The 15,990-nt window shown below is 41.2% G+C and overlaps 1 protein-coding gene across 1 annotated transcript; it reads right to left on the reverse strand.

The window, feature by feature from the left end:
- Positions 1-389: 389 nt before the first annotated feature.
- Positions 390-15,371, reverse strand: def6b (DEF6 guanine nucleotide exchange factor b). Its single transcript, XM_079593808.1, has 11 exons — positions 15,156-15,371; positions 14,474-14,614; positions 13,206-13,385; positions 11,682-11,894; positions 11,102-11,248; positions 10,066-10,174; positions 9,533-9,831; positions 5,344-5,510; positions 2,868-3,066; positions 906-996; positions 390-835 (listed from the first exon to the last, which is right to left on the reverse strand). Exons 1-11 carry the CDS (start codon positions 15,249-15,251, stop codon positions 657-659), a joined length of 1,821 nt encoding a protein of 606 aa, XP_079449934.1. The 5' UTR covers positions 15,252-15,371; the 3' UTR covers positions 390-656.
- Positions 15,372-15,990: the final 619 nt, after the last annotated feature.

The raw sequence follows: 15,990 nt of genomic DNA on the forward strand, positions 1-15,990 counted from the left end.
AGTGTGTGTGTGTATCAGTCACACATGCTGCCTGCATTTGAGAAAATGTCCTTTTAATGTCTCTTTAACTTCATCACAAAAAATATCCATTTCCTTTGAGTTTTTTAGCTCACTTCCGGTAATCGCCGACAGGTGGCGCTGTTCGCCACATAAAACAGAGAAGAGCCGAAGCTCCATCCATAGACTGTAAAAAATAAGGTCTGTACAAAGTTGAGAGAATTTAAAATGTTTGTTAAATGTTTTTAGTATCCAGATAATTATATAAAACGCATTATGTAAGACATTATTGATTATTGAAGTTAAAGTGAATTTAATAGTGCTTTGTCTTCAGTATTTGTTGAGTAAGATTATGGATAATACTGTAAAAAAACACTTTCAAGACTCGCATATTTAGTTTTTTTAAATCCTTTATTCTCTTTCAAGACAGTGAGCGGGAGATAAAGATCAGTTCTACACAGCACAGCATCTTCTGCTGACACAGGAAACAGGAAGTAAAACCACAAGTTTCACCAAAAAAACAGCCTGATTCTGTCAGACGACAATAATAACAGAACACATGTATATTCAGTAATGCTCACAGCTGTGGATCAGTCACAGTCAGCTACGGTTGCTATGTCAGGGGATTTTCAGTCAGGTTTATCACGGTTATGTCAGGTTTATTCAGCGGTAAGGTCGGTCGGCTCTGTGCTTTCGTTGCTCCCACAGTCCATGTTCTCGTTATCTTCACATTCAAGGCTGTTCTGTTCGTCTTTCGTTGGAGGTCTCGATTCGGTCTCGCTGACGGAGGGGACGCGGACCGGAGGGGCGAGGAGATTACCGGAGGACGCTCTCCTTTCTTTAAGAAAAATAGAAATCAACACATGTTCTTTTGCATTCAAAACGCATAAACGTACAAGCACACAAACCTCCAGGGCCGATGGGGTGCATCAGGCGGTTCATCTGAACGTTCCAGTGCTTAACGCTCGTGCTGGCCTGGCGAAGTTTACGCTGGGCGGCCTGTGGACGACACGTTCATGAGTGTGGACACAGCTAACAGGAACATGACCTAAAGGCCCTTTCGCACCAACAACGATAACTTTAAATACAACTATAATGATAACTATATTAGCTTCACAACAGCAGACGATAACTATAACGATAACTATATTAGTGTTCACACCAGCGGACGATAACTATAACGATAACTATATTAGTGTCCACACCAGCGGACGATAACTATAACGATAACTATATTAGTGTTCACACCAGCGGACGATAACTATAACGATAACTATATTAGTGTTCACACCAGCGGACGATAACTATAACGATAACTATATTAGTGTCCACACCAGCGGACGATAACTATAACGATAACTATATTAGTGTTCACACCAGCGGACGATAACTATATTAGTGTTCACACCAGCGGACGATAACTATATTAGTGTTCACACCAGCGGACGATAACTATATTAGTGTTCACACCAGCGGACGATAACTATATTAGTGTTCACACCAGCGGACGATAACTATAACGATAACTATATTAGTGTTCACACCAGCGGACGATAACTATAACGATAACTATATTAGTGTCCACACCAGCGGACGATAACTATAACGATAACTATATTAGTGTTCACACCAGCGGACGATAACTATAACGATAACTATATTAGTGTTCACACCAGCGGACGATAACTATATTAGTGTTCACACCAGCGGACGATAACTATATTAGTGTTCACACCAGCGGACGATAACTATAACAATAACTATATTAGTGTTCACACCAGCGGACGATAACTATAACGATAACTATATTAGTGTTCACACCAGCGGACGATAACTATAACGATAACTATATTAGTGTTCACACCAGCGGACGATAACTATATTAGTGTCCACACCAGCGGACGATAACTATAACGATAACTATATTAGTGTTCACACCAGCGGACGATAACTATAACGATAACTATATTAGTGTTCACACCAGCGGACGATAACTATATTAGTGTTCACACCAGCGGACGATAACTATAACGATAACTATATTAGTGTTCACACCAGCGGACGATAACTATATTAGTGTTCACACCAGCGGACGATAACTATATTAGTGTTCACACCAGCGGACGATAACTATATTAGTGTTCACACCAGCGGACGATAACTATATTAGTGTTCACTCCAGCGGACGATAACTATATTAGTGTTCACACCAGCGGACGATAACTATATTAGTGTTCACTCCAGCGGACGATAACTATATTAGTGTTCACACCAGCGGACGATAACTATATTAGTGTTCACACCAGCGGAAGATAACTATAACGATAACTATATTAGTGTTCACACCAGCGGACGATAACTATATTAGTGTTCACACCAGCGGACGATAACTATATTAGTGTTCACACCAGCGGACGATAACTATATTAGTGTTCACTCCAGCGGACGATAACTATATTAGTGTTCACACCAGCGGACGATAACTATATTAGTGTTCACTCCAGCGGACGATAACTATATTAGTGTTCACACCAGCGGACGATAACTATATTAGTGTTCACACCAGCGGACGATAACTATATTAGTGTTCACACCAGCGGACGATAACTATATTAGTGTTCACACCAGTGCACGATAACTATATTAGTGTTCACACCAGCGGACGATAACTATATTAGCTCCACACCAGCGCACGATAACTACGTCCCATGACTGTTTTTGTGCTAAAGAACATTATTAAAGACCAGATAACTTTGAGCGAACGTTCTATTAATGTTACTGGAATCACTTTGAGAGAACATCGCCACAAGCTCTGAGGACGTTCCCCGTTAGCTTGGGAGGAACACGTGATAAACGCAACACAAGCTCACCGCGATGTCCTGGTCCACTCTGCGTCGACTGGCCCGCACTTTGTCCAGTTGCTGCTGGGCCTCGCCCAGATCCTGGGACTTCTTGTCCATCTCCTGCTTGAGCTCCTGCTTCTCACGCTGGGTTTGCTGGAGCTGCTCCTCCTGCTCCTCCTGCAGCGCTAGCAGCGACTTCACCTTCTCCTCCTCCTCCGCCAGCAGCCTGGAAACACCAGCAGCACTGTCAGGCTAAACGCTAGCGCTAAATGCCAGCGCTAAATAAACACAGAAACACGGCAAACTAAACACAGAACTAAACCTGAACACTAGAAATATCAATGGTAACAGCTAAACACCAGAAACATAGCAGAAATAAACACCAGAAACATCGCTGCTAACACAGCTAAACACCAGAAATATCTCTACTAGCATAGATAAACACCAGAAATATCACTGCTAACACAGCTAACACCAGAAATATCAATGTCTGTTAGCACGACTAAACACCGGAAATATGTCTTCTTGCATAAACACCAGAAAAAAATATTACTGCTAACACAGCTAAACCCGAAAATATCAATGTTAACACAGCTAAACACCAGAAACATATGCTAACACAGCTGAATATTATAAATATCACAGCTAGCATAAACACCAGAAAAATATCATTGCCAACACAGATAAACACCGAAAATATCAAGTTTGACACAGTGAAACACCAGAAATATCACTGCTAACACTGATAATTATGCCAGAAATATCACTGCTAACACAGCTAATTTTCAGAAATATCACTGCTAACACTGCTAATTATGCCAGAAATATCACTGCTAACACAGCTAATTTCCAGAAATATCACTGCTAACACTGCTAATTATGCCAGAAATATCACTGCTAACACTGCTAATTATGCCAGAAATATCACTGCTAACACTGCTAATTATGCCAGAAATATCACTGCTAACACAGCTAATTTCCAGAAATATTACCAGTGAAACACCGAAAATATCAAGGTTAACACAGTTAAACACCAGAAATATCAATGCTAACACAGCTAATTGCTAGAAATATCAATGTTAACATAGCTAAACATCAGAAACATCTGTTAACATAGCTAAACATCAGAAACACCACTCCTAGCATAGCTAAACATCAGAAATATCAAGTTTAACACAACTAAACACTAGAAATATCACTGATAATCTAAGCTAAACACCAGAAACATCAATGCTAATTGCCAGAAATAGATCAGATAAAGCTAACGTCAATGTGTGTAGCTAAAAGTAAACATGAGTGTTAATACTGAACACCAAAGCTAATGGTTCTTCACATTTAAACAGTGTTTAAACTGAAAACTAGCACTGAAAAAAAAGTGGTCAGAACTTGTTAGGCCGTGTTACTCAGACGTTTAGAAGAGAAATGAAGCGTTAAATGTCAGCACTTATGCTTAACTTTAGTTTTATGTTTATTTATCAAGTAAAACAATGACTTAGGTTGGAAATCAGTGTGTCTGATAAACTAGTGACGCTAATGTGGTAAAAACTGTTGAGCACACACACACACGTCAGCATTTGTGCAGCGTTTATCGAGACCAAACCAAAGCTCAGCTGACAGGAAGCGTTACGTGTACTGTGTGTGTGTGTGTGTGTGTGTGTGTGTGTTTAACAGCCTTATTTATTATTATTCTGACAGGGACTAAATGTGTCCAAACCTCCTTAAGCGACTTGATTAAAGATTTAAAAAAAAAATTTAAAGTAAATGAAATGTATATATAAATATATTAGGTAACACTTTATTTTCCAGTGTTTTACATATGTTACATGTACTTACCGTAGTAATAGCAGTAAATTATGCATAATTACACACAACTAACCCTCAACCAAACCCTAACCCTATATGTAGTTAATTATTATTACTCAGTACTTAAATATATAATTACACTGTAACAATGACACCTGAAAATAGTGTATCCAAATATTAAAATTTTAAAATAAATAGAAAAAAAACAAACAACTTAATTTACTTTTACTGTAATTATATAATATTATTATATTAATATAATTATATATTTTATATGATTTATATTATTATAATACATACATAAATATATAAATCTATGCAATAAATGAAATTTAAATAAATCTATAATTATCTTTAAATAAAAACAACCAATCAATATGTGCTAATTTACATGCATATATATATATATAATTAATTTTTAAACAAATGGAAGGTTTAGGTTAAGTTAATTTAAATGAATAGTTATGATATAAATGTGTGTATATATTTAAAACGTTAGAAGTCTGTACGTTATCTATATATCATTTGCATAAATATATCAAATTAAAATGTGTGCACTTGTGGGTTTTTAAGTGTGAGGGCGGCGCTTCCTTTGAGAGTCACTCACAACCTTTCTGTCTCTCTCTCTCTCTCTCTCTCTCTCTCTCTTTGTATGTCTCTCTCTCTCTCTCTGTGTGTGTGTGTGTGTGTGTGTGTGCACCTGGTCTGTGTGTATCTGTACGTCTCTTCCTCTTGTCTCGCTCGGATCTGTTGCTCGAGAGCCTCTTGCAGTCTGTGATGAAGATCTTCCAGTTCTCTGATTCTCCGTCGCTGATGTTCGGCCTCCAGATCGCGAACCGCCACCTCCGCTCGAAGATTCGCACGCGCCTGACACACACACACACACACACTTGTGTCTTGAGTTCAGTTTGACTGTTCGTATAAGACTTCCTGTTCATGTCTATTGCTCTCTGAAACGGGTTTTACACTTTTGATGCAGTTTTTCACACTTTTAGTTAATAAAAGAATAATTGTTTTTGTACTGTACCTTTAAGACTTACATATATATATATATATAACTTTCAACTTTTATTAATTTATAAAGCACATTTAATAGCAAAGTTGTTGCCCAAAGTGCTTCACAGTTATAACTAAAACATATAGTCAATGAAGCCAATGAACTACATGCATGACTACACACTCTTAGACACACACCCTCACACAACTGTACAGTGAGATCAGTGTAGAGAGAGAGAAAAAAATCTAAATAAAAACAAGTTATTATTTCAATAAACAGAATACCCTTAACTAAAAGCTAAGTTAAAAAGATATGTTTTCAGCTGAGCTTGCCGTCAGACTGTTCTAGTTCATAATGTCATTTATCATGTCATGTGTTGATTTGTAAATGTGGGCGGGTCATGTTAATGTTAATGAGTTATTTTTCAATAAATTAATAATTAACTTTATCATTTAAATTAAATACAAATTATTAACACTTTTTTTATTGATTTTGTATTAATATTCAAATTACAATTAAAAAAAAAATTATTTAGATATTTAAACTTTTCTAGAAATATCATACTCTTTTAATTAAATTTTTAATTAAAAATATATATTTTTTTTAATTAGATTTTATTTAGAAATTTTAACTTGTCTAGATATAAAATCATACTCTATTTTTATTATTTAAATAAAATGTAAGTTATTTATTTTTGTATTGATTTTCTATTAATATCAAAATTATTATATTTGTAAAAATGAAAACTCGTGCTGTGTTGATTGACGCTGAGGGAACGCTTTGCATGATGACGCTTGAAGCACATGTGAAATCAGTCCAATGGTGGGGCTTCAGTAGCGCTCATTGTGAAACTCTCTCTGTCTATTTGGTGTTGTATTGTCTACATATATCTATATCCTAACAATATGGCGAGCAAGCAGCAATCTAGATTGTGTGTGCACCCCTGCCCCCGATTGAGGCACCAATACTGCAGCTATCTAGCTCTGAGGAACTAGATGTTGGCAGTATTGAAGCAGGAGATACTAAGGATTCGTCACCTCAGTCTCTTGCTTTTTAGGAGCTTGTTGAGGTTGTAACGAGAGCTGTGGAAAGATTAAGTCTCGACTGGCCAGCTGATAAGCAGGACCCATTCACAACCTCAACACCTTCCGTTTTCCCCCGATCTCCACATCGAGGTGTCTAGATCGTGGGAGAAACCAGTTTCCTATAGAGTTTATACTGCACAAACATCCAACTATTCCTCTATATCGAACTATAAAGAGCACGGTTATGGGGAGAGGCGCTCGCGAGCTATCTCTCCCCTGAATCAGCATCTTCCCACTATCATTACCCACTAAGCCAGTTAGAGCAACTTGATCCTTAGTGGGTAAGGCTTACTCAGCCGCTGGTCAGTTGTTAGGAGATATGGATGAGGGCGGGGGTATTGGCCCTGACGTGATTTGTGAACTGCATCGAGCCACAGATCTCTCTCTCAGGGCCACCAAGGAGATGGTTAAATCCACTGAGAGGCATCTATGGCTAAACCTGAGCAATATAAAAGAGAAAGATAAGAACTTCCTTATGGATGCACCCATCACCTTTTGGCCTCTTCGGCAACGATGTTAACTCAGTCGTCGAGAGGTTTCAGGAGTCAGCAAAACAGGCGGCGGCATCTTGATATGTGCTCGACGAAGACCGCTGCGCCCCGAAACCCACGAGGTGGCGGGGTTATCATAACGGTCCCCAGGGGGCAGCGAGGGCAGAGGTTGAATCTGTACATGGTTTCTCCACATTGTCGCTGCCCTCAGGGGACCGTTATGCCAACCCCGCCACCTCGTGTGTTTTCACCTCGGTCTCCGGCGAGCACATATCTCAGGGTCCACCCGGAAACGTAGTGGTCCTGGGATGCCCGTCCCCTCAGGAGGGTCCTAGAGCAGTCAGTTCGGTCGTTCCCTCCCGGTTCGTCGTTACTGGGCGTCGGGGTGATTGCACAACAAAAAACTGAAGCCAGTCTCGAGAGGCTGGTACCTCTAGTAGAATGTTTGGCAGTGTAGAAACTACTGCCAAATATTTGAAAAACAGAAAAGAGCAGTTTGGGTCTCGCACGCCCAGGTTTATGGGGGTCCTATCCACCGTGGTGGGCCCCGAGCAGGTTCTGGTATTGGAACAAAGTGAAAACCCTGTTAGAGAAAGGGGCCATAGAGCATGTACCCCCCATCCAGCAGGGACACCGGGTTCTACAGTCGGTATTTCATCGTTCCAAAGAAGGATGGGGGGTTGCGTCCCATTTTTGATCTGCAAGTTCTGAACGAGACAGTCGTGGAGCTAAAATTCAAAATGTTAACCTTGTGACAAATCGTGCCACAGATCAGATCCGAGGACTGGTTTGTCACGATAGATCTCAAGGACGCATACTTCCATATATCCATCCTTCCGTGTCACAGGAAGTTCCTGAGGTTTGCTTTCGGGGGCAATGCTTACCAATATCGAGTTCTTCCGTTCGGCCTAGCACTATCACCCCGTACTTTCACAACATGCGTAGATGCAGCTCTGGCGCCTCTGCGTCTGCAGGGTATTTGCATCATGAACTACATCGAAGAATGGTTGATTCTGGCTCAGTCGCATCAGTTGGCGGTTCGGCATCAAGATGTCGTTCTCGCCCACATGAAAGAGTTGGGGTTACGGCTAAACGCCAAAAAGGGGTGTGCTTTCTCCACTACAGAGGACTACTTTTTTAGACGTGGTTTGGGGGTCTCAATGTCGATGCAGACACGCCTTTCACCGGCACGCATAGAGTACAACCTGTCGGCTGTGAAAGGAATAAAGCTAGGCCAGTCACTCACTGTGGAACAGTTTCAGAGACTGTTGGGTCTGACGGCAGCAGTGTCCAACGTGATACCTTTTGGCCTGTTGTACATGAGACCCCTGCAGTGGTGCCTCAGGCCCCCGAGGGGCAACCCCATTTGCATAATCAGGGTTACACAGCGATGCTTACGTGCCCTAGTTATCTGGAAGAAGCCTTGTTTCTTGTCCCGGGGTCCTGTGGTGGGAGCTCCATGTCGTCGCGTAACGCTTACGACGGAGGCTTCCCTCACGGGCTGGGGAGCGATCATGGATGGTCCCTCTGTGTCCACGGATGGGTCATCATCTCACCGGGCACTTGATCGCCTGGCTCAGACTCTACATACCTTGGCACCAGATTCAGGGAGCAGACACCCTGTCGAGGCAGGGGCTGAGGCCCGGGGAAGGGAGACTCCACCCCGGGGTGGTGGAGCTCATATGGAGTGGCAGACATGGCTCATAGACTCAGGTTTCTCAACTGAGGTTGTTGAGGCCACGATCACTCTAGAGCTCCCTGCACAGGAAACAATTCGGGCTTTGTAGCCTTGTATTAGAGGTATCCCGACAAGATGTGTGTGATGCGACGGGCTGGTCCTTTCTGCACACACTCGTCGGGTTTACAACCTAGTTTTGGGCTTCACCCCTGGGTCCCAGGTGATTCTGTCTTTGTTGTGCTCGCCTGATTTCACACAAGACAGGCACTGGTCACTATGGTGGCGTTGGTATAGACGTTCCCACAGAGCCATCTCGGCGCAACGTGAGTTCCCTTGAAAGGGTACGCCTCGGTTACGACTGTAACCTCGGTTCCCTGAAGAGGGAACGTGGCATTACGTCGCCCTGCCATACCTCCGGCGTGCCTGTGATCGAGTTGCTTCAGCCTATCAGAAGTGGACATGTTTGGTCTGGGTGCGTTTTATAGTGTCCTGCCATGTTGTCACCCGCCTTTACGCCATTGGACTGATTTCACAGTGTGTGTGTGTGTGTGCGTTAGTGTGTGTGCATGTGTGTGTATGTGTGCGTGTGTGTGTGTGTGTGTTTGTGCGCGTGTGTGTGTGTGTGCGTGTGTGTGCACCTCCTGCGCCTGCACGAGCTGCTTCTCCAGGGTGCTCTGCAGCTCCTCCTGCTGTCTGCTCCTCCGCTTCTCCTCCTCCTTCTGAGAGACTCGTGTCTGCATCTGCGCCTCCTTCAGCAGCTTCAGCTCCACCCGCTGCTCCTCGCGCTCCTCCTGAAGCTCCTGCAGACGCCGGGTCTCCTCCACCCGCAGCGAACGCCTCCTCTCTCGCTCCTCACGCTGCTCCCGACGCCGAGCCTTCAGCTCCTCGTGGAGAGACAACCGGCCCGACGCAGACAAGCGCTGAGCCGTCGCCATCGCTGCGGAGAGAGAGAGTGAAAGCATATATATATATAGGACACTTACAGGATCGCTGATGGACTCGGGATCAGGGAACAACTATTACAATTAACTCAACCAATCAAATCAAATTCAGTGAGGTTTGTGCTTTATATATATATATATAAAGCAAAAATGTAAGTAGACTTGTAAGTGTACTTTGTTTAAAGGATGTTTAGATATTGAGAGAATGATTTTTGCGAGTGAAATCGCACCTGTGATCCACTCCTGTCTCTGTCTGGAGTCCGGCGCGCTGATCTCGAAGCTCTTGTTGAGCGTCTTCACGCAGAACATGCATCTCTTCCCGTCCCGGTCCGACAGCACCTGTCAATCACAGTCGAGACGTGACGTCAGACGGGAAACATGCGCTCGTGGGAAGCGGGTCCTGTTCGGGAAATGTCAGATTTTGGACTTTTACGTTCTTTTTACGTTAAGAAGCTTGTGAATGATGCTCGTGCCGTCACTGTTTATGACGGGATTTTATGTTCCGGGAAAACTTGAGTTGTGTCAGTCACAGTGCTGTTTTTGATCCGCCGATTATTCATTTATAAATTAAAGGGGTGGTTGATTATGATTTCACTTTTCTAGCTGTAGTTAGTGTGTAATGTTGTGTTTTCTAGCTGTAGTTAGTGTGTAATGTTGCTGTTTGATCATAAACAACATCTGCAAAGTTACGACGCTCAAAGTTCAGAGCAAAGGGAGATATTTACTTTTTTTAAGAACTACAACAAACGGCTGGTAGGAACTACACGAGCTTCCTCCCGGGTTAGTGACATCACCAACCCTAGAATTTACATAAACCCCGCCCCCGGAACACGATTTATAGATTATCATGACAGAATATGCTAATCAATGACTAGAAGATAACTACTCATAATCTACATAAATTCATCAACTAACCAATCAGAAATGTCCTGTTCTTCTACATGTTGTCACTTCTTCTCGAGTCTCTCCATCTTTGTCTGACTCCGGTTTGAACATAAAAGGCTCAAAGTTTTTTACGTTTTCAGTGTGTGTGTGTGTGTGTGTGTGTGTGTGTGAGGTAATCGAACAAGCTCTTGAAGATCCGCCCCTGTGCCGGGAGCAGCAGCTCATTTGCATTTAAAGGGAAAGAAACACAAAAACGGTGTGTTTTTGCTCACCCCTAAAAAGTGACAACTTTAACATGATATATAAAAATCTGGGGACATCTGAGACTTATTTTACATCTTGTGAAAAGAGCATTAGGACCCCTTCAAACACTGGCCGTACCTCCACACAGCAGTTCTGGTTCATCTCGATGACACCCTTACACTCCTTGCCGTCCTCGCTGGCGTAGTACGAGAAGAATCCGGGCTTCAGGCAGAACCAGCGCTCGTTCCAGTTTCTGCGCAGGTGTCCCTTCTTCCACAGGTAACCCTGGAACCAGAAGCAGCGTTTATTGACAAGGAATGTACAAGTTATTTGTCCTGGTGCACAGGTGCATAAAAATAATTAAAATAAAACAAGGAATAAAAATATTATTAATACAAATAGACATCTATTTTAAAACACACGTGCACACATCGATACTTTTAAAACGGTACTGGTGCCTAAATGGATATTGTTTTTTTTTTTGTTAAAGAGCCACAAAACTATAGTTAATGACATTAAAGAATTACTTTTTTATAATAAAAAAATAAAAAAAATCTTATAATTGAATAATATATTACAATTTATTACTATATGACCTATTCTTGCGGTGCAAAAGCCCCTTTTGGCGCCGGGTTTCAGAACCCATTCTTCCACACCAGTACCCAACGCTCTACATGGGCGGAGCTTCCACACCAGACAGGAAGTGACATCAGCGCACCTCTTTCAGCACGTTCCCCACCATCTCCCGATACACCTTCTCCACGGCCATGGACAGGCTCTCGGCGTCGGCGTCTCGGCCAGCGGCTGCCGCGTTCACCAGCTCCAGGACCGTCCACACGCTCAGAGCGTCGCGCGACTGCAGCTCCTCGAGCTCCACACAGCTCAGCTCCACCGTCATCACACTGCTCACCTTCCTCAGCAGATACTCCGCCTGACCGCGTCACAAACACACGCCGGAACACCGGCAAACATCATCAAAACACGTCCCAGTGAAATGTGTAATAATGAAAAACCTTTACTAAACAATGATAACTAAATACTTTTTTATTTTAATGTATATTTTTTAGTGCTGTCAAATTGATTAATCGCGATTAATTGCACAAACATTATTTGTGTTTATATAATACACACACACACACACACACATATATATATTATTCACACACATATATAAACACAAACTTTTATGTTAGAATCGATTAATCGCGAATAATCGGTTTGACAGCACTAATATTTTTTGCATCTATATAAGTTAACTTACATACATATATAAATATTAATTATTATATATTTATATTATTATTACATATTTATTTAAACATATATGAAGCGTGTATATACTCAAAATATATATAAATAAATTAGTGCTATCTTATCGATTAATCGCGATTAATCGCATCTAACATGAAAGTTTGTAATGTGTGTGCACATATATATACATACATATATATGCAGTATATGCATACATACATGTATGTATATATATATATATGCAAACTTTTATGTTAGATGTGATTAATCGCAATTAATCTATTAGACAGCACTAAAATAAATATATAATTATATTTACATTATAACATCCAAATTTTTTTATAAATGATTATAGATAATATTATTTATATTATAAAAATATATTATATAATATTTTTTCTATAAATCTAAATCTATATGAAAAATGGGTTTATATATACATTTTAACACTAAAAAACTTTTAATAACATTGAAACGTTTAATGCTAAATGGTTGTAAAAAGGATAACAAAATACTGTTCATGAGGTACCATTTTTTTGCATCTATATGAGCTCATTTACATAAATATATATGATTTTTTATATATATTTTAAATGTTTTCAAATGTAAATAAATACATAACTATATTTAAATAAAAACTTTAGAAGTCTGTGCGAGTGTGTGTGTGTGTGTGTGTGTGTGTTGTATTAGATAGACTGTATGTAGTGTATTAGATATGTTTGTGCATAACAAAATACTTTAAATAGATGGTGAAATTTGATCTGTATCAAAAGTAAAAAGTTTAAACAATGTCGGAATATCAATGTTGATTCAATTTGCAACAAAATCCAACAGTGATTCAACCTTCATCGTAAACACTGAAATGCAGACTAGGATCAGAATAATGTCAAGGGTCGTGAATGAAAATGTAAATCGAGTTGTTTTTGATTTCTTGCTGATGTTACGCTGCTCAAACTGGTTTTTGAAACATGCTAGCTGGCTTGTTGCTCACCTCCTCCGGCACGAGAGCGAGGGGGTATTTGTCGTCCGCCAGAAAGTTGAAGAGACACCAGATCCGGAAAGCGTCCTGATTGGTCAGAACCCGGAGTGTGTCGGGACGGTAGTTTTTCTTCGAACACAGAGTCCAGCAAAGCTCGTCGACCTCCTCTTTAACGAACGTCCCCTCCGTCACCTGACCACACAGCAAACGCAACACCATCTTACTTACTTACTTACTCAGAAAAATCAACGAGTTTCACTACGTTTCTAAGCAAAGTTGCGAATTTAAATTGGAATATCGCGTAAAAGACTTGCGAATAAAGCAACGTTTCCATCCCATATGTGTTCAAGGGAACAAAATCGTCACTTCCTGGGACAAAATATCAGAAATAAAATAGTACGTTTATGCAAAGTGGCTGTTTTTCCCTCATCATAAACGAGTGTGTCTCGAGCGTCAGACGAAACTCAGTAAACACGCTCGGATGCTAGTGTTCAGGAACACACTCGTGTGTGTGTGACGCTTCTGGAGGGAATTAAACCCAATCATTTTGACCACACACTTCGACTCCGGCGTTTCAGAATCACCAAACCAACATTCGAGACGCTGCGATGTGATTGGTCCGCTGGTTACTCCAGTTATCCAATCACAGCCTCCGCTGAGGGAAAGTCACACGAGTTTATGAGGGATTCATTCGGTAAATGTGTGTCCGTCTTATTTATATGCATGTATCGGATATTTTAGAATTTATGCGCATCTTGGTATTTCCATCCAGCGTTTTTAATGCGATATCCCATAATGCGCATAAAATAGGTGTATGGAAACAGAGCTAATGGAGACTTGTGCCTCCAACCCGATCTTACGGCAGTTCGTACGAATTTTAAGAGGTGGCTAATTCGTACGACTTCACTCATACGAATTCGTACGAGTTTTGCTATATCGTAATTTTTTTACGAGATTCGCGTGAATTCGTGCGAATGCCCTGACTCCGCCCCCTAAACCTACACATCACTGGAGTTTAGACAAATCGTACGAATTAGCCTCCTCGTACTCACTCATAATCTATACAGTCGCTCTAAACACTTACTGGATTGAGCTCATTTTGGGATAAACATCCGAGACAAAGTTGGTGACTTGAGTGTTGAATGAGTTTGTGTTTGTGTTAATGGACTAATTTTGGGATAAACGTTGGTCAAAGTTGGTCGTTCAGTGATTCGTAACTCAAGTCTCATGAGTGTTGAATGAGTGTGTGTCTGTCCAGTTGTCCAGTTGTGTTCCGGTACCTTGTCCAGTATGAACTGGTTCAGGTACGGCATGTACCCCTGACTAGACACGGGCCCGTCGTCATCGTCGCTGAAGTGTCTCTCGAGGGCCGCCGGATCGTGAGGAATCCGCAGAACACTGTGAAGGTTATGAGACAGAACCTGTGCACGCACACACACACACACACACACACACACACACACATACACACACACATACACAGAGAGTTGAGTCTGACTGCAGCTTTTGTTTGATGCCAATCTAAAGCCACAGAGCGTGAGTCAGATTAACTAGAACAGCAGTTTCAACACTTCCAAACGGGGACTCAGTCATGATAGTGAATATAGACTTATTAATATAGATAGTGACTATAGAATAATCACTGTACAGCCTCATACACTCACTGATGTATTGCGTGGAAACATTAAGTGCGCACTTGAAAACACTAACGTACACAATATTTGCATATAATACAGGAAGCTGTTATTATAAGTAAGGTAATATTACACACACACGGTTGAATTATTCACTTTATCAATCACTTTTTACTTCGTGGACATCCATAAAGTGAGATTTAGAACACTACTATAGTTTGGTAAGTTCACAACACACACACACACACACACACACACATGCACAGTCAAACACCTGTCTGTCACTCTCTCTCTCTCACACACACACACACACACACACACGTCTCACCTTGAGCTGTGATTTGGACACTTTGCCGCTGTCTTCGGTGTCCAGGGACGTGAAAGCGTACCAGATACTCTTCAGCAGAGCGGCTCTCAGCGCCATGTTTCAAACCTGATGCTTTTACTCTCTTATTTTCTCCTCTCCTTCATTCTCTCTGCCAGTGTGTCCACATCCTGTGTGTGTGTGCTGGCCTCTGGCGCCCCCTGTCTGTGGACCCGGGGTCAGTGTAACTCACACCAGGGCTGTTACTGGGGCTATACGGCTACTATTGAGATTATTTTGGTCAGTATTGTTATTTAACATCATTACTCATTGAAACATACATACATTTGTTCAACGTTTGTTAAAAAAAAGTGTTTAACAGACATACATACATACATACATAGACAGACAGACAGACAGACAGATAAATAGACAGACAGACAGACAGATAAATAGACATATAGACAGACAGACAGACATATAAATATATATATATATATAGACATATAGACAGACAGACAGACAGACAGACATATATATATAGACATATAGACAGACAGACAGACAGACAGACAGACATATAAATAGACATATAGACAGACAGACAGACATATATATATAGACAGACATATAAAAAGACAGACAGACATAAATATACATATATAGACAGACAGACAGGCATATAGACAGACATATAAATAGACAGACAGACAGATAAATAGACGTATAGACAGACAGACATATAGACAGACAAAACTGTGCCTCTAGTGGCACCAGACAGAAATTACATTCTATGGGCCCTATCTTGCACCCAGCGCAATTCGCCTTTGGCTAAGCCACGCCCTAGAATGTAGATTGA

The sequence above is a fragment of the Phoxinus phoxinus genome (assembly GCF_949152265.1).
Source record: "Phoxinus phoxinus genome assembly, chromosome: 20".
Classification (NCBI taxonomy): Eukaryota; Metazoa; Chordata; class Actinopteri; order Cypriniformes; family Leuciscidae; genus Phoxinus; species Phoxinus phoxinus.